Below are 23,674 nucleotides of genomic sequence, written 5' to 3'. Positions count from 1 at the left end.
AAACGTATCCTACGTACGAATCACTTGCTTCTTAAAGGCGAAAGGGGGCTGTGTTAGTATTAACTACTACATGTCAACTAAAATATTTTTATTTATTTGGAGGTTAGTCTGAAGTGACAACGGAGTAGTCTGCAGATCGTACGATTATACTCTGATATAAAACATAAATCCTGATACAAATTTATAAACAAAATGAGTAATGGAGACTGAAAACACTCAAGCACTCCAACCTTTACGACCAAAGAAAAACCTAACAAAGCATAAGGCACGATGATGCAGTGGAGAAGCCATTCTACTCGGTGACTAAAGAGAAGGTAGATGAATAAAGAAAACAGGAAAACTTAGTCATTCAAAGGCAAAATGGAAGAAGGGAAACGAGGGTACACACTCGTACGTCCTTACATTTCACCAAATCTCCATTTGGGGTGACAATTTTAAGTCCTCAGACTGCCTAGAAAACCTATATTTTAAAATAAATCAAAAGAGAATGCCCTACATTAATGTTATAGTAAACTCAGGTCGACTCAACCGTTACATACTATTAGGAATGCTGGAATCTTTCTTTTATTCACACGATTATTCCAACTCCTTTACAAACAGAAATATTTCTAAGCATTTTCATCACTCTGTAATAAACAAATACAACACACGGAATTTCTTTGTTAACAGAGGAACTAAGGTGGTTTGTACAACTTTGTCGTAACGAGTTGCCGATTGGGTATAGCTAGTGTTCTACAGACAGTAAGCACTCAAGAAGCACAGCAAACTAAGGAAGCTCTAAGACACTCACACCTGCTACCGGACGAACATACTGACGAGCCCACATTAAAAAAAAAAGATCACTCACTCTAGATAAAATTGCGAGCGCGACCTCGATTTTGGCGACGGAGTGGATGGTGCTGATGAGTCTGATCCGTCAACTTCTTCGTCCTCGTTTACCACTATAATGGGTGGCACCGCTGATGATGGAGCTCTGTAATGGAGAGTTCGTCAGAATGAACAATTCACATTAAAAGAAACAACATACTTGTGAGTTCAGGAACATCAGTGATTCACAGCTCGCTGTTTACAGCTACGTTGATAGAACGTTTAGGACAGGATAAGAAATTCTGGTTTGGTGAGGAGTGTGATGGCAGGCTTTTCTGTGGATGCTATACGGATCACATGACGTTAAAGATGCATGCAAGTGTTAAACGCCTTGAATGATTTTCAGACTAAGTCATAAAGGATGTTTAATTTACTGTCAGGAAGTCCAAAATGTTTTTCACTTCTCTTTCTACCCACTGAAAAGAGTCACCTCCCATCCCGTCTGCCTTCCCCTAGCTTCTCTACCGCCAGGATTGTATTAGGAAGCTACGAGTGAGGCCAGTGACCCGAAATAAATAGAGGCATTGACACTGGCGATAACAGACGTGCAGTTGTATAAAAAAATGTCACGCTTGTTCTCAAGATATCACCCATTCACAATCATTGGAATGTTTACTAAACTTAAGGCATTTTGAACACGTATAACCATGTTTAAAAGTGAGGATGTTCTTGTGGAACGAAAGATACCGTTTTGTTATGAATGTGTTCATTCACAAATATGTTATATTTCGAGTAGACTGAAAAACTTAAAGGTTAAATTTAAGGTCCTGAGGTTCTTTAAGCCTAGGATAGTATTGAGCGCCTGGTTAATACCTGTGGACAAGAACAACCAAACACAGGTCTAGCTACTCCTTGCTACTTAGTGCCGAGGTTACGAATAGTGGAAACTTCTACCTTCCATTCCATCTCCCCTTTTTCTTCTTCTTTTTTAAGGAATAAAGACATATTCAAATAGTTCTGAAATATAGATACAAGTTATATTATGATTCGTCTTCTTCACTGCCAGAATTTACTTGTTCTATCAAAGACATCAGAAAGGCTTCTACAGAAAGTCATAGAAGAGAGAGAAAATTTGAAGTCTATACGTATTACATACAGCTCGATGGGCAGTTTATTACGCCTTGTTGTATTGTAACCGTTCATCACCACACCATAGGCATGTCATGAGGTCCAGTTAATAATATATGCATTCTGCAACATATAGTGTCATAATGAACATTTTTCACTCAGTCCGGGACACGAATGGCGCTGCGCCAGTTCGGAGAGCAGATAATCGTTATGCACACCGAGAGAAAATGATCTATGTACAAAGAGTCCTTGAAATAACGGCCTCGCTCCGCCGACAGACGGAAGAGATAGCACGCCTCGCGCAGGAGGATATTTAGGTCAGAAGGCGGAGTTTAACACGGTGTGTTAACGCGAGAACTAGAAAATCTCAACGGTTACCCCGCATATTCACTGGTGCCAACATACAATCTTCACTTGTTAACATTGATAATAATAATAATAATAATAATAATAATAATAATAAAAATGGTAATAATAATAGTAATAATAATAATAATAATAAAAAGGTTTGGATCTAACCTATGGAAATATATGAGTGAGGACTCTTTCGAACCAGTGTATTTTATGTTAATCAGTGATACCGAAATGTATAATACATAACGAGCGGATCAATAATGACGCACTTTTAACAGGTGCGTGTAATAGGAACCAGATGTTGAAGGTCTAACCGCGCGATAGAGACGTAGGGTTCCCCGCAACACAATGGCTAAAGCGCCAATTTATAGTGGAAAGCCTACGAGATTACGAGCGATCCTACGATGCGATCTGAATGAAACTCAATCAGTAGATAGAAGAATTTAAGGGCTACAAATTGAACACTCACTCGACTCTGAAAAATAACTATTAGCGGAGCGACCTTTGAAAAGGGGGGAGAGCTTACCACTTCCACTGCCAAAAGACCATATATCTATAAAAGAAACGGCCAGATTAGGCCCACTACTCATTCACTCATTCATTATTGTATTCGGAAGTAGTCTTCATGGTTCATAGTAGACCAAGTATTGTGCAGCGATATTGAAGAATAGTAGGTGCTCTTCATATATGAAGAATAGTGTTCAAGTGAAGTCTGTTCTATATCAGACAATCCTACGTGGAATATAATTCGACCGTACAGGATGAAAGCAGGATTGTGGTGTGCGAATGTAGGTGCTTGTAACTCCTATATTCACATATTCGCATATTAAGTGCGTGTGTACAAGGTGATTTGGAAGTGTCAAATGAGAGTCAGATATATAATAGACTGACGTGAACATGGAGACACTCTCCAGATAATTGATTTATCATGTATGTTCATATGGCATTGTTTCGTGTATTTATTTTTACCCTTGTGACTATCAGTTCATTAAAATTTTATGTTTTGATTGGAAACAAAAATGTCTCATTTAGTACTTAACGTATTCCTCTCATGTTGTAGGACACTCTACATCCAATATATTTAAATTGGTGCCCATTTTTATTCGAACAGGCCATTGACCCGTATGCTCTTGAGTTTAGCTGAGAAGACAATGAAAGTAGGGAGGATGGGATCGATTGCGGAAGTTCTCATTCAACGGATACTAAAGTCTACACACGCCCCAAGGATAACACTTCAAGACAAAATCAATCAACAAAGTATGATGTATTCACTTTCTGTGTCATAAACAGTCATGTTACAAACTGAAGAACAACATATACACTGCATAATTAATAATAGTTCCATATACTGACATCTTGAACATACAAATGAAACACCGTTTACGTACAAAAGTCAACATACACTGTGGTGTTGTTCACTTTCATGCACAAATTAATATTTTGTATTGGCGCCTTTTGCTTCAATCACAGCCTCCAAACGTCGAGGCATAGATTCCACCAACTTTTTTCCGCAGATGTAAAGTTACTCCACTCTTTTACTAAGGCCGCTTTCAAATCATCTTTGATTTTGCTGTTGTACTGTACTTTTCTATCTTTCGCTTTAGTTCTCCCCAAAGATGTTCAATTGGGTTGATGTCTGGTGACAGGGGAGGAGAATGCAACTGTTTTGGTACATTGTAAAGTAATCATTCTTTTACGACAATGGCCGTATCCTCGGGGACATTGGCTTGGTGAAATACCCAGTCTGTTCGTAGTCCTAGTTTCTCCGCAGATCGTTACAAATTCTCCTTTTTGATGGTGAGATACTTCCATTTATCCATAATGTCCTGAATAAATACTAAATTCCCAACTCCAGCTCCAGACATGCAACCCCACACAAGAATATTTCCAGCACCATATTTCACTTCTTTGAACTTGCATTCCTTTTTCGCCCCACCTTGTACTTTCCAGCACACTGGAACATGTCGAACTTACTCTCACCCGTGAAATCACCGTATTCCAAAATGTGGAATCTTTACTTCGATGCAGAGTTGCAAATTTTAGGCGTTTCTGTTCATTTACATTGCTTATGAGCGGTTTATTCCTTGCTGTTCTACTGTCAAACTCATGACTGTGCAGAAGTCTTCGTATTGTGACAGATGAACAATATTGCCACTAGTATTTGCTACATCTACCGCCAACTCCATAGCTGTAATTCTGGGATCATCATTCAGTTTTCTAATGATGTGTCGGCGCTCCCTGTCAGATAATTTTGGTAATCGTCTACATCTAGCTTTGTTTTCTACACGTCCTCGATCACTGTAGTTTCTTATGACGGTTTGGACAATTGCATGGCTCCTAACAATTTCCCCAATTGTTCGCAGGGCAAAGACCAGTGATATTTTTCTTCACCTCCCTTGGTATTTCAGTTATTTTTGGGACCATATAACGCGATCGAATTCTGTAGACTGTATCAACAAACCGCACAACTTTCACTGTGTTTACTGCAACGTCTCTCTTACAACTGAAGACAGACTCGAAGTGTATGTTGACTTCTGTATCATAGTAAAGACACAATGTTGCATCTATCACGCTTGTGGTGTACGATACTGGTCTGACGACCTTGGTTTATGTTGTTGTGGACATGGACGCAGACAGAGTTGCACGTACACCTCTGTGCATCCAGGATTGTACACAACATGGTACAAAATGGGGGTGTATGTAGACTTTAGTGTCCCACTGTATTTGTGAAAGTTATTTTATTGATGCCCTGTGGAGCCCTGGACAGGTGCAGTAGGGAGTGACAATACATCAAATTATAAAAAAACTCTGCAGAAATAGCTAGCTCCATCAACTCATATATTTTGAGGATAAGGAAAGTGGATTATAGGCAATTAAAATAACACAACCTTTCACTAAAGACAAGATATTTTATAAAGTTGTCGAAAACAATTTTACCCTGAAGTTAACAAAATACTACCTAAATCAAACAGTCATTAATGTAAACACACCAACATAATGGAAACTGTCACCTTTGAGACACAAACACGGACACATGAACGGATCACATGACGGACCAACTGATGGACGAAACGGGACGTCTCGCGCTGACGGATGTTAACAGTCGAGCGAGCAAAACTCTTGGTGTAAAAGCGTCTGCACTCTTGAGAGAAGAGTCTATTGGGTTAATGATACCTAAATATATTGTTGCTCGAAAGACGCTTAGTAAGAAGCTAATGGATTCATCTCCTTTTTATTGGACTGTCATCCTTCCGAATTCCTATCATACCTTGTAAATGTTCGTTCAGATTAACTTTAATTGTAGGTAGGTACTTATTTTTAATCATGACCATGTCCACTACGACTTTATTATCTTAATGATATACTATACTTCCTCAGGCTTCTAACTTAGAACATAAAGTTACAATATACGCCTATATTTTATTATTTGTGGCGATAGAATGGCAGAGTTGACAGGCGATAATTTTTTATCTCTCTTCTATCACGTGATTTAAACATTTATTAATACGTTTGATTTCATGTCTGGGTCCTTGGGCGATTGGTTAGTGTACTGGCCTTCGGTTAAGGGGGCCTCGGGTTAAATTCCTGACCGGGTCGGGGATTTTACCTGTGCATGGTTAATTCCTCTGGATCGTGGAGTGGGTGTTTGTGTTCATTTTAATCTACATCTACAAACAGCACAACACACTACCAATCATGACAAAAACGCGCGATATTAATACATTCCTGCACGTAGGGTTGGTGTCAGGAAGAGCATCGGTCGTAAAGAGTGTCCACCATTCAAGGTGATCTCATTTATAACTTCAGGTTACATTTTCTAGTTGTTAATAGGTTGAGAAGGGGCCTCGTCAGCCGAGCCCATAGAGGTGAATTTCATTCCAGGAGGTCGAGAAGTTTAGAAACGAGAATTCACTTCTCGAAATGGAGTACTATGTCAATTCCTAAGGACAAACTCCCTTTGACATAGAGCTAACGATTCTATCCCAGTCAGTGCCAAGGTTAAGAATAGTTAACTATTTATTTTTCACTCTTTCACAAACATCCCTAGTCTGGAATGAAGATTACTCTAATGCTGTTTTCTTTACTAGTTCATGGTGCGTATGGAACAAATAAAAACGGTCGGGCAAGGTGATCTAAGAGCCAATGGAAGGTTTCGAGTGGAGATTAAACAAATTCGTGTCCGCCTCTGTGGTGTAGCGGTTAGTGTGATTAGTGGCCACTCTCGGAGGCCCGGGTTCTATTCCCGGCTTTGCTACGAAATTTGAAAAGTGGTACGAGGGCTGGAACGGGGTCCCGTCAACCTCGGGAGGTCAACTAAGTAGAGGGGGTCCGATTCCCGCCTCAGCCACCCTCGAAGTGGTTGTCTGTGGTTTGCCACTTCTCCAGGCAAATGCCGGCACTGAACCTAACTTAAGGCACGGGCGCTTCCTTCCCTCTTCCTTGTCTATCCCTTCCAATCTTCCCATCCCCAAACAAGGCCCCTGTTCAACATAGCCTGGGCGACGTATTGGTCCTCCTTCCTATTTGTATCCCCGACCTAACCTTTCGCATTCCAGGACACTCCCCTTGAGGCGGTAGAGGTGGGATCTCTCGCTGAGTCCGAGGGAAAAACGAACCCCGAGGAAGAATTAAAGAAACTCTGCCAGTAAGTGTTTGAACAAATATTTAACCTGAAAAATATGAACTTTTAAAAAACAAACGTATGTGGAGAAAAAATCAAATGATGCTCTTATAAATACATTAGTTCAGAATTGATCTGAGTCCTTGTGGTCTATGGAGGAAAGATCTATGTACAACTTGTTCGTGTAACCTAATAATCTGCCTATACTATACAGCGTGTTCTAGAAAAATGTTCTAATATTTGCAGCGGAGGCAGCACGCAACAAACGAAGGAAAAAGGATTCTATAAACATTGGTCGCAAATCCAGTATCTTGAGTTATGGTCCGGTAGCACTACAATCAATGATCAGGATGTTCTAATAATTTACAGAGGGACATATGCAACAAAAAAGAAATTAAACTGAAATACGTCCCTACCTAAACCTAGGTCGTAAGCCTAACAGCGTGTTGTGTTATTGTCTTTTTATGTTGTAGGGACATGTCTTGCACTCCGAGCACTTTGTAACGAGACAAAAGCGAAATCATTGATGCAGTGCATCGTGTGTGTGCAGTTGTTATGTATCAAGCAAGAACAAAACACGCTAGTAAACGTACAGTATTCCAATGAAAAGTGAAGTGACGTGTGGCTTTTGTTGCTGGGAGAGTCCGAGGACAAGTTCGGTTCGCCAGATGCAGGTCTTTTGATTTGACACCCGCAGGCGAACTGGTTGTCGTGATGGGGATGAAATGATGATGAAGACGACACACACACCCAGCCCCGTGCCAGAGGAATTAACCAATGATCGTTAAAATTTCTGACCCTGCCGGGAATCGAACCCGGGAACCTTGTGATCAAAGGCCAACACGCTAACCATTTAGCCATGGAGCTGCGTACTACAGATCGTATTGCTCCCGCAGTCAGGTAGGTTAGTTTCGTCAGGTTGTGGCGGACCATAACTCAGAAGATATTGGGTTTACGACCAATGTTTATAGGACCTTTCTTCTTTCGTTTGTTGCGTGCTGCCTCCTCTGTAAATATTGGACCCTTTCCAAGGATACCCTTTATAAGTCTATTAAGTTTCTTGGAATTTACTTAAAAAATTCTTATTTACTTCACAAAAAATTAGCATAACTCCGTCAGCCCCTTTGCAAACTGTGATGGAGATGGTCAGTTTAGACACACTACATTATTCTCAAAGTACTAGCTCACTACAAGTTGTCTTATCAAAAACCACACCAGAATTTTTCTTGATGACTCGTAGACATGAAGCCTTACTAATTCAAACTTTGGAAGGATCGCTGTATTTCGAAGAGACGTTATCAGACTCAAAAGTTTCTACTTACGCATCATGTACTTGTTACGTTATGTACACATTTCCTTTTATTCTAGCTTCACTTTCTTAAGAAGGTTCTGCTTGCTTTGGGAAGCCTTTCCATTCATTTTAACGCCCAAAAAGACAAACACTTACTACATTAAAGTGGAAACTAATCAACACCACGCAGGTATCAACAACTGGGACGTCTTGCAGCCGCAATGCAAGAAAATCGACCGGGACGACATCAATAGTGTTGTTATAGCACGCCCGCATGCCGCTTAAGAGACAAAAGTAGTTATCCAGGAGCTAGGTGAGGAAGTTTCTTCACATCCTCCTTATTCTTTCGATTCTCCCTATTCGATTTTTCACCTCTTCCGTTCTTTTTCCAGCAATATGAAGGGAAGCTCTTTTAATCTTGATCTTGGAGATTGGCTTGTCGACTTAAACGTCAAAAAAATATATTTCTTCAGGTGTGGAAATGAATTAAAAAATTGCCCCAGCGTTGGCAGAAAGTCATATTATTGATAATAGTGGCCCTACTGTGCAGTTCTTCACCAATATATCCTATTAACCCAAATGTGCAACAATTAATGTGTAATAATATTAACAACTCGAGGACTCGTGTTGCTCCACAGAATTCATTATAAATAGCTCAGATAACTCGACTTGATATGCCTGTCCTAATCATATTGTTTTGCCTGCCATTTTCAATAGTTTTATGGAGATTTAATAAGAAGCGCGTTATGGTATGCCGCAGTTCGTAGTCAGAATTCATCCATTCTGATATCAGTTCGTCTGTGTGGTAAAAATCTATCCTTCTATATAGAACGGTTGTCTTGTAAGTTCAAAGGTTAGTCTCGAAGGGACGTTTTTTGCCAGGCAGAGAACTTTTTAAGATACACGGCCTTCACTCTTTCTAGTGTAGGTAGGTTATCCTTCGATAGGGGTTCGCAGAAAATGTCTAAGGCGTATGTCATGGTGGGGTCTGTTTGTACGTAGACATTTTTTACTTAGTAGCATGTAAGTTATTCGGAACGCTCTGCCATCTCTCGAATACATTTGGAAGCTGAAGAAGACTAGAGAATCAAAGAGTATCTAGCAGGGAATAGTATTCTTCCGTGATCCGAGGAAGTGTATATTCTCTGACTTGACAGGAAGTAAGCAAACATGGCTGTAGGCAACTACAATACTAAGGATGAATATTACATCTATCAGAATATTAATGAAGGTGTTGGTCGCTTAGCAACCTGCTGATGTATTGCGGGCTAGGGTACGCCTTGGCCTGAAATTACTGGAGTGATCATTTGGTGATATGATTTTGTGATTACTCAAAGTTGGCTGAACTTAGAGACCAATCAATGTTCGTGATTCACCGGCAGATAATTTCGGAGAGAAAGAAACAAAAATGAAGCAAATCGGTCCAGTAGAACGGACGGACGGATTTGCCAAAGCTGTTTTTAATACATAGATTTTTGTCATAGCCGAAACCCTATGGATTTATGCAACAACCTAATATTTCTGTTGGGATCGCTAAGATCTGGTAAGATTGGATTCGTATTTATCAACCTGTCTGTCAGAGGAAATGCTGTTCGATAGGTCAGTTTTTGCTCGGTCGACTGTCAAACAACACTGGTTAAAGCAACACGGTAAGAATCGTCGCTCACGTCACGGTCTGCTGATTCGGGATCGATGGCGATGGTGGTGGCGGCGGAGGAGCACGGCGACGTCTTGTGCTAGGCGTCGTGTGAAATTCATCAGTCTCGTCGACTGCACTCAGACTGGTGGGTATACTGCTGGTGGATGTCTTGTTGCTCCTGAAACGTATGCATACTAAGTACTTACCATTATATATACCTTTATCAACTTTAAATCATGATCTGATTTTTGTACTCAGCAGTAACAAAAGGGATATGGGAATTAGGAAAAAATGCACGACAATATTAATGAGAGGAACTTATGTCAGTTTGGACACACGGAATGAGGAGATAAAACCGAATTCTTAAATGTAGAAATACCTTTAAATGATACAAGACTCAGGAGCAGAATGAATCGTAGATCATAGCAAAAAAATTGACCAAGAAATACATAGACACATCAAACTTTTCTTAGAGCTTCCTGAAATACTTTGCAATCATTAGCCCGAAGAACACTCTACGTATGTTCTATTATACTTTTCTATTTTCTTTGACAACATCTGGGATGATTCGGGAGGAGACATGTATGAATACACAAACGGTTGTGAGCTTACTCCTTTGTTTGAAATAATACTGTTTGCCAGTTTTGGGGGTGAGGGTGGCAGCCGCCCTCGAACTTTTTGGATAAAAAAATTGTATTCCATTTTAGCCGGCTGAAACTAGGAATTATATGTATATTTAAAAAAAAGCAATTATAAGGCGTGATTAAAGAATTTCCGTTCGAGGGCGTTGCTGCAGCGGATATACAACGTAGCGCGACTGCGATGCGGATATATAAGCACGGACATGAAAGCAAAGGGATTAGTGTGGCAGTCTTGTTGTGCCGAGGTGTGTGTGTTAAATGTGGCTACGTGAACTATGGTGACGTTATTACCAAATGCGTCCAAACAGGACCAACGTGCTGTTATTCTGTTCTTGGCTGCCGAAGGACAAACAGCAGTGGACTTCCATCGGAGAATGAAGACTGTATGTGGGGCGACGTGTCTGTCGAAAACTACCGTTGTGAAATGATGCACCGAGTTCCATGCGGGGCGCGTTTCGATACAATAAGCCAGCCCCATCCATTACGGACAACAACAATAAGCGGGCGGTGGATGAATTCGTCAAGCAGAAGGTACGCCAACTCAAGCGGGGGACACTCGAGCACCCGCCCTATAGTCCTAATCCCTTCCCATGCGATCATCACGCCTTCGATCCCCACTAAAGGGGGTCGACGGTTCCTGTCGGTCGAGGATGTATAACAGACTTCACGGTGTTGTACCACATGGAGATCTTCAACCTGGTGCATCGGTGGGATGAGTGCCTCAGTGGTCACGGCGACTTTGCCTGATTGACATCCCGGCCGTCGAATGTAAAGCTTTTGACCGCCCCTTATATTTATACAAACCCTTCGTGTTTCCGCTAGCTCTTTCCTTTAATTTAATTATTAAGCAAAATACGCACAAAATGTCGTTCGTCGCGGCTAACCGAATTGTACAGCGCCACAGCAAGTAGTGGAGACCCGCGGAATAATGTGTATCATGTTCTGCGACGAAGGCTCACTCTCTTGCCGCGCGCATTCGTCACTCTGGTAGTCTCACTCAGCGTGTCTGTTACTTTGTCAGTGTGTAGTCAAATACTAAATGATTTTTAATTGTATAATTACGCCGTTCTTCTATTTCATTGTAATACATGCGTAATTATTGTTCCTTTGGTGAAAATTTAATATACAGTGTAGTACTAATTACCGCACTTACGTTGGTAGACCTTTACGTCTCTATCGAAATTCGCTCAGAGTGGATAAAATACTCAGTATTTTTATAGCTAATCTTTTCAATTTTGATGTTTGCCCTAAGACCCAGGTACTTTTTGTTGTCTAGATGTTAGGCCCTTTAAACAACAAGCATCAACAAGCAACCGTTTTTGTTGTCTATACATGTTTGCGGCCCACCACTTCTAATTCCTAATCGCCGCTACTGATGTTTGCAGAGAAACCAGGTCCTTAAGAATCCCCTTTATTCGGGCACGTAGAGAGCATTTCGTGTTCTCTCAAGGAAATCACACTTTTTTTTTTCCACGGAGGAAGTGCATGACTTCATCATGCATGGTTTATGTTGGTCTGATATGGGACCATGTTATTAGGTCGAAATTATGAATGACTTCCTCTATAGTGACGACGTAAAACCCGTCAGAAAGACGAAAGAAAACGTACAAAACGAAGTACCCGAACCAAAGGGAGTTGAAAAATTTTGGGAAGTTCACACGGTGCTATTTTAACTACTGGAATGAACCTAAAGCTGTTCGTAGATTCAGACGTATCCGGTTCGGATCATCAAACAGGTTGTAAAAAATAGCATGAAATAAGGTTAAAGCATGGGAAGATTTTCATGCGATTGGTCACAACGGATTTCAGCAAGCATTAGGTGACATACATTGAATGTTCTTAATTGAGGTAACATTCGTTTTGTCTTTTCATCTTTAGTTTTAAGATTTTTCATTCAACTAAAACTTTTCTGGCTTCTTGAACATACACTACCACACTTGTTCAGTAGAATGAGTACAATGGCTAGCAGCGTTTTCTAAAATGTAGTTAAAACAGTAAAAGACCATACATAGTCGAAAACGTCCGAATAACGGGTTCTTTTATTAGAAATAAGAAATATAAAATGTGGTGGACTAAGAGAGCGAAAGGGTCGAGGAGATTAAAGGATCGCAGAATGGTCGCAGCAAGAACTGGAACATGCAATTGAACTATTATGTAAGCCTGTCTTCAGTAGTCGAAATTACTCATTCTACTACCCCATGGCGCAACAGTTCCGAAGGGCCGTGGCCTACAAAGGCCTGCAGATTACGAGGTGTTATTTAGTCAGCACGACGAATCCTCTCGGCCCTTATTCTTGGATTTCTACAGCAGGGACGCTATCTCATCCTCAGATAGCTTCTCAATTGTAATCACGCAGGCTGAGTGGACCTAGAACCAGCCCTCAGATCCAGGTAACAATCTCTGACCTGGCCGGGAATTGAACCGGGGCCTCTGGGAAAAAGGGAGGCAAGCTACCCGTACACTGCGGGACCGACTGAAATTACTAATTGGAAACTTAAATTAACATAATATTCTGCCGATAAATGCTGGCTGGTGTCATTATTTTACGGATAAATAGAGACGATGTCCACTACAGAACCACCTACATGGAAATTTAAACGATTTTCATTTGTTAGATACCGGTATGCGGAAACTTCAAAAAGCTCAGCACGATTTCGTTCAGTTTCATGCCAGTAGATGATGTTAATGTTCCTACCTACAACAGAACAATATACGGCAAAAAAAAAGCGCAACTGAATTTATTGTTCATCTGTAGTCCACGTTTCTCTAGCAACGAAGCATCTACTTGTATATAATAGTTTGACATATTGTGAGTTCAGTGTTATGGTCACAGTCTAATCTATATTAGACTGTGTTATGGTTTTCACAACAGAGGAGGTGCTTATCGTGGAACATTATTTTCGGCCATACGAAGTGGGGCGTCAGAGTGGACCGAGTTTACTTCACGTTAAAGAACCGTACGAGGAGCGATTTAATAAGGACACATCAAATAAGAGGACAATGTTACCTGTCATTGACCCCCGTGTGGAGCGTGGCATTGTATGGAAGTGAAACATGGACGATAACTAGCTCAGAAAGAAAGAGAATAGAAGCTTTTGAAATGTGGTGTTACAGAAGAATGCTGAAGGTGAGATGGATAGATGGAATCACGAATGAAGAGATACTGGATCGAATTAGTGAGAGGAGATCGATTTGGCTAAATTTGACGAGAGTCGTCACATCTTAAGACACCCAGGACTTGTTCAGTTGGTTTTTGAAGGAAGTGTAGGTGGTAAGAACGGTAGGGGTAGACCAAGGTATGAATATGACAAGCGGATTAGAGCAAATGTAGGATGCAATAGTTACGTAGAAATGCAAAGGTTAGCACAAGATAGGGTGGCATGGAGAGTTGCATGAAACCAGTCTATGGACTGATGACTCAAACAACAACAACAACAACAACAACAACAAGGTCATTTCCAATTTCTAATTATGTCTGATATACCGTAACATTTCGAGCAATTTCCTATCCTCTCCGAAATCTCTTCCTTGATGTTTCCTTTCCCAGTTAGATTACTTCCTAGATATTTAAAAGCATCTAATTATTTAAAAAAGTGTCCATTCCACCTAACATCATTTTTCTGTTTTCTCTACTGCTTTTCATTACTTCACTTTTAGTTAAACTAATCTACATGCCTGCTTCTTCAATTGCCCTCTGCCAGGTATTAGCTGCTCTTCCAATTTTTGTTCATTTTCTTCCCATATCTTCCCATCATCTGCATATGCTATAACTTTCATATCATTTGCTTTTGACCCTTGGCGAATATTCCTCGTAATATTGTCCACCACTATATTAAAGAGCACTGGTGTAAGTACACTTCCTTGTCGAACTCCCCTGTCTGTTCTAAACCATTGTTGTTGGTTTCTTTTTTTTTTTTGCCATCTACTATAACACAGTTCAGAGATTTGTTATAAATGTTGGTAATTCTGAATTGCATTTCTCTTGGCCATTCCATTCTATACACACCTTGCCATTTCTCTTTTCTTCTAACCGTGCCATATGTATATCTATGAATGTAACTATTGATTTTTAAATATCAATTCAGCTAGGTTCAATTTTGGAACAGACCAACTACTGTAATGCTAACTAGGCAGAACATGGAAACTCCATTAATTCTTTTATGTACTGAGTACACGTCACTTTATTTTCTTGTCCTATCATCTTCCGCGGTTACAGAGCAACTTATCAGTAGATCGTTGTATCTATTAGTAGATATCAAACAACAGTATCGTTTAAAGGACGGGCGGCGGGCCTCATGAAACTTGGGTGAGTGCTGAGCGGGTGTTATCAAGAGCAGGCACAACTCATCAGAACTACATTGGCGTAACAGGAGTTTAGAACGGAGTTATCTCTGCAAGGTTATCACTTAGGATACGGGAAAAAGTAAAGTGTTGCAGTTTAAGAGAATAATTATTTGTTTAGAAAGTGTCAGGGAGGGATTCAGTTAGGTGGAAATGTAGTAAGCAGTTTGACCTATGCTGAAGACTTGGTCTTAATGGCAGACTCGGCTGAAAGCCTGCAATCTAATACCATGGAATTAAAAAAAAAACCAGGTCCAGTGAGTATGATACGAAAATTAACATTTCCAAGTCAAAAGTGATGTCACTAGGGAATAAACTTAAGAAAATCGAATGTCAGGTTGGTAATACAGAACTGGAATAGGTAGATCATTCCAAGTATTTATTATGTGCATTTTGCCAGGATGATAGTATAGTTAGTGAGATTTAATCAAGGTACATTAAAACCTAATGCAGTCAGCTCGCAGTTGCGATCAACAGTGTTCTGCAAGAAATAAATAATTTCCTGGACGAAACTATCTTTTCACCGGTGTATTTTCAGACTAATATGGGAGTGAAAGATAGGTGGATTCAGGATATAGTATTCGTAAGTTAGAAGTAACAGACATGAGGCTAGCAGGAATGATCGCTGGTACCAAAAGGTGGTAACGATGCACGAGGGCACTCGGAATGGAGATATACAGAAGTTAGAAATGAATTCGGGGGATGAAGCTGTACGCGTAAAGCGGCTTTGGTGGTGGGGTCATGTGAAGCAAATGGAGGAGAATGGATTCTGTAATGGAGGGTAAGAGAAGTAGAGGGAGACGAAGGTGACGATGATTACACTCATTTTCTCATGAATTAAAGATAAGCAGTCTTACTAATAAGAAGTCGTTACACAGTGGTTTAACACTTGTATAGCTATACATTGAATAAACCCTGTATAAGCGATGTAGATTTTTCTTACTAATAAACGTTGTGTAAGTATTGTATTACTATACCACACGTATACACTCGTTGCAAGCCGTAGAAATCTCTTCCTGTAGTTCACTGACGTATTTCGTCACGTACACTGCCATTATGATCGCTCTTTCTGCTTATCTGGGAGTAAAACCTTTCGGAAAGCCGTGTCGTAGAACGATTAAACTTTGCATATCGAAAAGGCTGTGGCAACACGAGGTGATAAACAGGTGGCAATCGACAAATATTCGTGACGTCGGGTGTGAAACAGGTCACAACCAAATGTTAATAGCAAATTTCCACGGGATTATTGAGAGAATTTCGAATAATGGAGACAGTTACAAAAAGGACAAGGGCCCCTAACTGGGAAATTTAAATTTAATAAGACAACCTTCTGAGAGAGCAGTGAAGCATGTGATTCATCGGCACCATCCGTCTTACTAATAAATATAAATTAATAATACCTGCTCTTCATTTTTCGTCACCTCAAGAGTAATTATTGATGAAAGCAGTTCTGGCAATTTGACCATGCAAATTAGGAGGTTGGACAACAAATACGATTACTTCTTCTTTTTATTATTCTTCGGGAGGCAAAGATTTATCCGCTATAATTATTCTCTTCACCCATATCGACGGCTATGTAAGACGGCTAGGGCAACAATTCATTAAAATTCAGGCATAGACACCCAAGAGAGATTCACAGTGACTCTATTCTGTATAACCTAAACAGGCGATATCTAAAATATCATGCGCTAAATCGTCACAACTGTTCATTATTCAATCCACTTCAGTCACTGAACTCGTAATTAATACAATTCGTCAAATTACACCACCAATGGTATTCATATGAGTGCACGAAAATACTGTTGAGTGCAATGGATTGTCTTATACATTTCTTATACTAGGTCCCGCGATTGTATAAACGGTGTATAACAATTACCATGCATTAACATTACTGCTTATAACAATCTTATACATGATAGAGCCTATATGCAGTTTATTAGTAACGTTTTGTGCTGAAGAGGCGTATAAGCTTGTTATACACAGTTTTTTTATAGGACTGTTTGTAGTTATAGTGTGCGTATACACAGGAGGCTTACACACGGTTTATTAGTAACAAACGGTATATAAAACTTGTATGAAAGTTATACACCGCTTATTAGTAAGACTGAAGAGGTATGGAACTAAACGAGGCCACAGAGGGTCGTGGGGGCGTTTAATAAATTCACAGACACTTGCAGACTGAATACTGAAAGGCATACCAGTTTATAATGAAGATATATGTATGATGTATAAAATGGCCACAGATGAGCAGCAAAATGTTATCAATTCAGGAATCCAGTTTGGCACTATAAAATACACATTTCTTTTACTAGCATGCCGTCTGTAGGGTGAAATTCTCCTTCACACCTCTGAAGAGCCTTGTAAAGAAATAGGAAACTATGAATGTATTTAGTGTTGAATTTAGTTCCAAACATTTAAACGAAGTATAAGATGAAAGTATTCACAGAATCCGCTGATTATATATGTTTATATATCCTGACGGAGTCCTTCGTGCAAGATAGAGTGCATTTACTGAGTTCTGGTTCTTCCAGAGCATTTAGCGATCACGGACGTCAATGTAAGATCTTATTATTAGGAATCCCATACGTTTTGTCAAGTAATTTTATTGCAATCGATAAGGAACATATTACATACAGGGCTTGTTTTATGTATGGTTGTTAACCTAGTTCTTACATGTATGTTATGTGCACACAACATGAAACACACGTACCATGACTATCTCTACGATACGACTACGAATACACCAAGAACTAAACACTCTATGTAATACAATTGCTGGAAGTAAACCTGTATATGACCGGGCTAGCTGGCCGTGCGTGTAGAGGCGCGCGGCTGTGAGCTTGCATCCGGGAGATAGTAGGTTTGAATCCCACTATCGGCAGCCCTGAAAATGGTTTTCCGTGGTTTCCCATTTTCGCACCAGGCAAATGCTGGTGCTGTACCTTAATTAAGGCCACGGCCGCTTCCTTCCAACTCTTAGGCCTTTCCTATCCCATCGTCGCCACAAGACCTATCTGTGTCGGTGCGACGTAAAGCCCCTAGCAAAAAAAAAAACCTGTATATGCGTGTGTTGTGTGGATTACGTGTTGCCAATTGTACACAAACGATGTTGAAAAGATGTAGAATAAATTTCTTACAAGCGATCGCGATTGCAATAACGTTGTGGCTCATGTGAACTTGCATGAAGTGTAGGTAACAAATATACAAAACATTAGTGCCATCGTCATTTAAATTTTCAGTTACAAACTTACGATGTTCTACTCACCCGTCTAACATCATATCACAATAATTTTAGTCCCTTTAGTCATTTTTAACGCTTTATCACTATTTGTTTCAGAATGCAATTACCGCATGTCTTTTGTAGTCGACATAGGCATTATCCAAACTGCTGGAGTGATATCCAATTGTACCTCTACCAGTACTGTATACTGTGTACGTTCTACTTGAGGTTCACAGACAGTACGTTCTACGATCATGAAAAATCAACTGGGGCAGCTACATAATCATTTCGTTTGTGACCGATTACGTTGTGATACATTTAACTCCCACTACCGTACTCACGCGCTATGAATCCTGAAAGTATCGTGAGCATACTTGTCAGTCATTACACGTGCAAAAGAAAACGTACAGAAACTACAGCACAGAAGAGAAAGGCAGCTAAATGTATAATCAATATGATTGAAGACACGATGGCAACAGATGGACGTAACATACGTAACGTACAAACAATAGACTACATCGAAGATTATGAATACGCAGATGATCTGCCCGAAGAAACTGATGACAATGTGAGTTCCGATCTGAAACCTGTCGAAGGTGGTGCTGGTGATTATTGCTTTAAGAGGAAGTACAACCAGGCAACTATTCTCTATAAATAACCTGTCGAAAAGGTGTGAGTAGGTGATGGAAGAGGAAGATGTGGGGTGATATTCCACAGGAAATAGCAAAGGAGATGATTGCGTTTCAGGATTCTGGGAAAACTAAACGATTGAGCTTCAATACAGTTCATAAACGCTATCTTACCGAGCTCGATAGCTGCAGTCGCTTAAGTGCGGCCAGTATCCAGTATTCGGGATATAGTAGGTTCGAACCCCACCGTCGGCAGCCCTGAAAATGGTTTTCCGTGGTGTCCCATTTTCACACCAGGCAAATGCTGGTGCTGTACCTTAATTAAGGCCACGGCCGCTTCCTTCCCACTCCTACCCCTTCCCTGTCCCATCGTCGCCATAAGACCTATCTGTGTCGGTGCGACGTAAAGCAACTAGCAAAAAAAAAAAAAAAAAAAAAAAAAAACCCGCTATCTTATCGTGAAAGACATGCATCATCTACGATATCTCCGTCAGCTGGCCGAGAGAGGAGAGCAAGACTTGTGCTTAAAACAGAAAGAAGACCGGCGCTCGAAACTTCACATAACTGACGATTATGCGGCTGAAAAATTGAGGAACTCGAGATCTACTTTATGCATAAATGCAGACGATAACGGTAATCGAAGCTCAAAACATTGGACTCACCAGGTACGCTGTATAATATCGATCAAAGTGATATACGGGAAGAGCTTCATTCATCGTGAACTCTGAATTTCAAGGGTGCGAAGTCAGTAAGAATTTATGTGCGGAGTGAGCATGCGGAAACTCATACCTACACCATACAACCAGTTACTGCAGCGTGTTTCAAAAGATGCCCGTGATTTATTAAGAACGCAGAGGTCAGTTTGGAATGCTAGTATCACAACACATACTAAACTCATAATCTAATTCAGGTGGCTTCGAAGTCCAGACTAATCATGAAATAAATCATGACGCAGTTTTTTTTTGCAACTGGCTTTACGTTGCACCGACAGAGATAGGTCTTATGGTGATGACGGGACAGGAAAGGGCTAGGAGTGGGAAGGAAGCGGCCGTGGCCTTAGTTAAGGTACAAGCTCAGCATTTTCTTGCTATGAAAATGGGGAAACCACAGAAAGTTACCTTTAGGGCTACCGACAGTGGAGTTCGAAGCCACTCTCCCGAATGCAAGCTGATAGCTACGTGAGCCAATCCACGCTCGGTTCGCAAAAGTCAATTACATCGCTTGGAAATCAAATCGACCCTGTTTCTTTTTAACCTGATTAGAGATATAAACAAGTTAACGCGTATTTTTACGTGACTGGACCTCCAACTGAATGTGGATTCTGTACCATAGGGACAAAAGATTTTATTTCAAAAATCCCAAATACTCTAGCCGGATTTCGATGTCAGGCATGGAAATAATAACAATATTTCCCTGCACGAACGGATTAGGAAGAATGACAGGAAATAAATTTAATAATATGAATCCAATCTTAGAACTTCATACGCATTATGCTTATGAGTCAACTTTGATGGTGGGAATATATGATACAAAGGGCGAACTGGAACTGGAAAAAAATCCAAAGAAAAGCAGCTCGATTTGTTCTGGGCGATTTCCGACAAAAGAGTAGCGTTACAAAAATGTTGCAAAGTTTGGGCAGGGAAGACTTGGTAGAAAGGAGACGAGCTGCTCGACTAAGTGGTATGTTCCGAGTTGTCAGTGGAGAGATGGCGTGGGAGGACATCAGTAGACGAATAAGTTTGGATGGTGTCTTTAAAAGTAGGAAAGATCACGATATCAAGATAAAGTTGGAATTCAAGAGGACAAACTGGGGCAAATATTCGTTTATAGGAAGGGGAGTTAGGGATTGGAATAACTTACCTAGGTAGATGTTGAAAACTTTCCAATTTCTTTGAAATCATTTAGGGAAATGCTAGGAAAACAACAGATAGGGAATCTGTCACCTGGGCGACTGCCCTAAATGCAGATCAGTAGTGATTGATTGATTGATTGATTGATTGATTGATTGAACTTACTGGACATCAACTCTTTATTCTTATAGTAACTTATCACAGTTAGTTTCATCGTGGTGTCTAGTCTATTAGATCGGAGAAATATCGAGGAAGGAAACGGATGTGTATTTTATTAAAGAGGACACATATGAATTTGCTAAAGGTGATGTGTTAAAGTATAGAAAACCATTCTGAGGAAGCTTGAGGTTTGCTTTAAAATCCATTTATCTCCTTAATCCAGGCCGCTGCAAGAAATGTCAACACACTCAGCCACCCTAGGATGTACGTTGAATTTACAGAGAAACCAGAGGTAGTACTAAACTAAAATTAATTATTTTTCAATAATATCCCTGTGCGGTTAAGAAGTATCTTGATGTAGCTTCTAAATGAGAACAGTCGAAAGTTAACGAGTGGCGAAAGGGCTTTCGTCTGAAGAACTCCCTTTACGACTTTGAGATTACATAAATTCCCCATTCGGAATCTCTAGTAACTTCGGGTCTAAAAGAAAGGAGTGAACTTAGTATCCATCTAAGTCTTTTAAGAACTTTTGTAAAGGATGCTAACTTAAACATACCCAAGTTAGAGCTTGTAACTTCAGCGAACAAGGTGGAATTCCGCTACTCTCCTTACTGTCTGCTTCTTTTATAAAGAGATGGTCTGTTGCATGTTTGCCTTCACATCAGGATGCAAGAAGGCTGTAAATTATCTGTACATATTGTAACAGTGTGTTTGGGTGAGCTTTTTTTTTTATGGATGCAGTATTTTCATGTCTCAGACAACACACCACACTACAAACCACCACAGAAATACGCAATAGTGATTACATAGCTCCACATAAACTTGGCGTCAGGAAGGGCATCCGGTTTTAAAGCGGAGCATAACCACAGGTGTGGGAAAGGCCGTATTAGTAGTAGTAGTAGTAGTAGTAGTAGAAATAGGGAAGAAAAATAATTTTGCTGTTTGCTGGCAGAGGAAAAAGCAATATTTAGCTTTTCTGACGCGTCTGTCTCATTTTTAGTATGGAAGCTGCTGAGATACGATTGGAGCTAAGGAGTGGAATTCAAGGTGCCTGTGTATGCTGTAAAAGGTATTTCTCAAAGGATGTAAGTGGTAATCTATACCTGAAAGTCACATCAGCGCCTGAATAAGTCGTAGTAATAACCTGAATCGCCGTAAAAAAGTCTCGTATTTCTGCACGACAACAATAGGCCACACTCAACCAACCACATAAGAGTGTTCCGACGGAGCTAACATTGGAAGGTGCTTTACCATCCTGTTCTGACCTCGTAATGACTAATAAGTAATAACTATATCTTCGACTGATGAAGAAACCTCTAGGTAGAAGAAACCGATGGTTAAATTCAATGATCCACCTGATGTTAGATCCATGGCTTCATATCGTTTCTATCGATATAGATGCTTTGGTTCACAGTTAAAACGAATATGGGAAGAAGTATGGCGATAATACGTTTTAAGTTCATGTAAAATACAGTGGAAACTCGGCATCTCGTATGACTTGGGAGCTAAATTTTATTTTCAGTTATCGAAATCTCGAGATATAGAGAATAAAGTTTTTGAGCATGTATAGCACATAATTGAATCATATGTATCTACGGGCTTATACTGAATACATTTTTTTTGCTAGGGGCTTTACGTCGCACCGACACAGATAGGTCTTATGGCGACGATGGGATAGGAAAGGCCTGGAAGTAGGAAGGAAGCGGCGTGGCCTTAATTAAGGTACAGCCCCAGCATTTGCCTGGCGTGAAAATGGGAAACCACGGAAAACCATCTTCAGGGCTGTCGACAGTGGAATTCAAACCTACTATCTCCCGGATGCAAGCTCACAGCCGAGCGCCTCTACGCGCACGGCCAACTCGCCCGGTACACATTATTTTTAACAGTATTTAAAAAAATATACAAACTCTATTTTACGGCATCACTTTAATTATAACCCTTATTATAGTAACTTCTTAGAAGGCAGGATACAGTACATACAGTAACGAAACAAGAAAACCTCTGTTAAAACCTTTGGTAAAAAATCAATAGTCTCTTCTGTTTGTTACTGTTAACCTTTCCTCCCTTCAAGTCGAAACTCTTCGTCAGTACCACGCAGCCGAGATTCGTAAATGGAGCTTGTCATCCGCGACTTCGAGGGTTGCTTTCGTACGTGACCGGTAATTAATTCACACCCGAAAAACAGCGAGGCTTCGCCGATATTCTGATCACTAGAAGTTTTAGTTTTTCGGTTCCCATCATATTAGCTCCCAGCATCACTGTAACCCTTTCTTTACTCGTTAACTGCTTCTCAAATACCACAAATGCCGTATTGCACAGTTAATGTTGCACAAAATTCGAGTTAGAGTATTTTTTACTTCAAGGGAGGAAATATTTGCTTCGAGAAATCGAGAAATTCGTGTAACCGAATTTCGAGTAATATAGAAATAATTGCACGCGAAGAAGAGGATAAACGGCCGGGAAATATAAGTTACTTCGAGATACTGAATATTCGAATAATGGAGGTTCGACTCTGTTGTACGACTACTGAGTAGTCAAGGTACACAAAGTGAGGTCTCTTTACCCTCGTTTTTACCGTAAACATAATTTCACTAACTTTATTGGAAGGCATGACACCTCGATGAGAGCACGACCATATTGAAGTACCGTATGTCAGTAGTTTATCATGTCTAACTGCCGAATGAGGTTTGCCAAAGCGCAAAGCAAGAGAGTGCTGCGGTGAGTGATTCGGATGGTACAGCGCTGAACGTGGTACCAGGATAGGCGGTATGCCTACCGTAGGAGCACTCTGATTCCGTGAGGAACTATTCGACACAATGTTGGCAAATCCTCCGAAATTTCGGATTTTTAAAAATATTTCGGGAAATATAACATTAGATGAAAATTTTCCGATTTTTTTCGTCCTCAATTTGTATGCACAAGCTACTAGGAATACATATTTTACAATGCAATACAAAATTGTATGTTTAGAAACTTCCTTTAACCTACTATCAG

General features: G+C 40.3%; 1 protein-coding gene across 2 annotated transcripts in view; it reads right to left on the bottom strand.

Moving 5' to 3' along the window:
- Positions 1 to 23,674, bottom strand: part of LOC136857751 (GRAM domain-containing protein 2B) — a 1,093,462-nt gene that overhangs the window by 610,982 nt on the left and 458,806 nt on the right. Inside the window, exons 4-5 of one of the 2 annotated variants that reach the window (XM_067136651.2) lie at positions 9,869 to 10,018; positions 848 to 973 (exon numbers count right to left, since the gene is read on the bottom strand). In XM_067136651.2, coding sequence (XP_066992752.2) covers positions 848 to 973; positions 9,869 to 10,018 — 276 coding nt within the window. The remainder of the gene's footprint in view (positions 1 to 847; positions 974 to 9,868; positions 10,019 to 23,674) is intronic. The other variant, XM_067136652.2, reaches the window with a different exon arrangement.

This window comes from Anabrus simplex, chromosome 1 (genome assembly GCF_040414725.1).
Source record: "Anabrus simplex isolate iqAnaSimp1 chromosome 1, ASM4041472v1, whole genome shotgun sequence".
NCBI lineage: Eukaryota > Metazoa > Arthropoda > Insecta > Orthoptera > Tettigoniidae > Anabrus > Anabrus simplex.
Note: the sequence above shows the minus strand (reverse complement) of the source record. Positions and strands in the feature narration are given on the sequence as shown.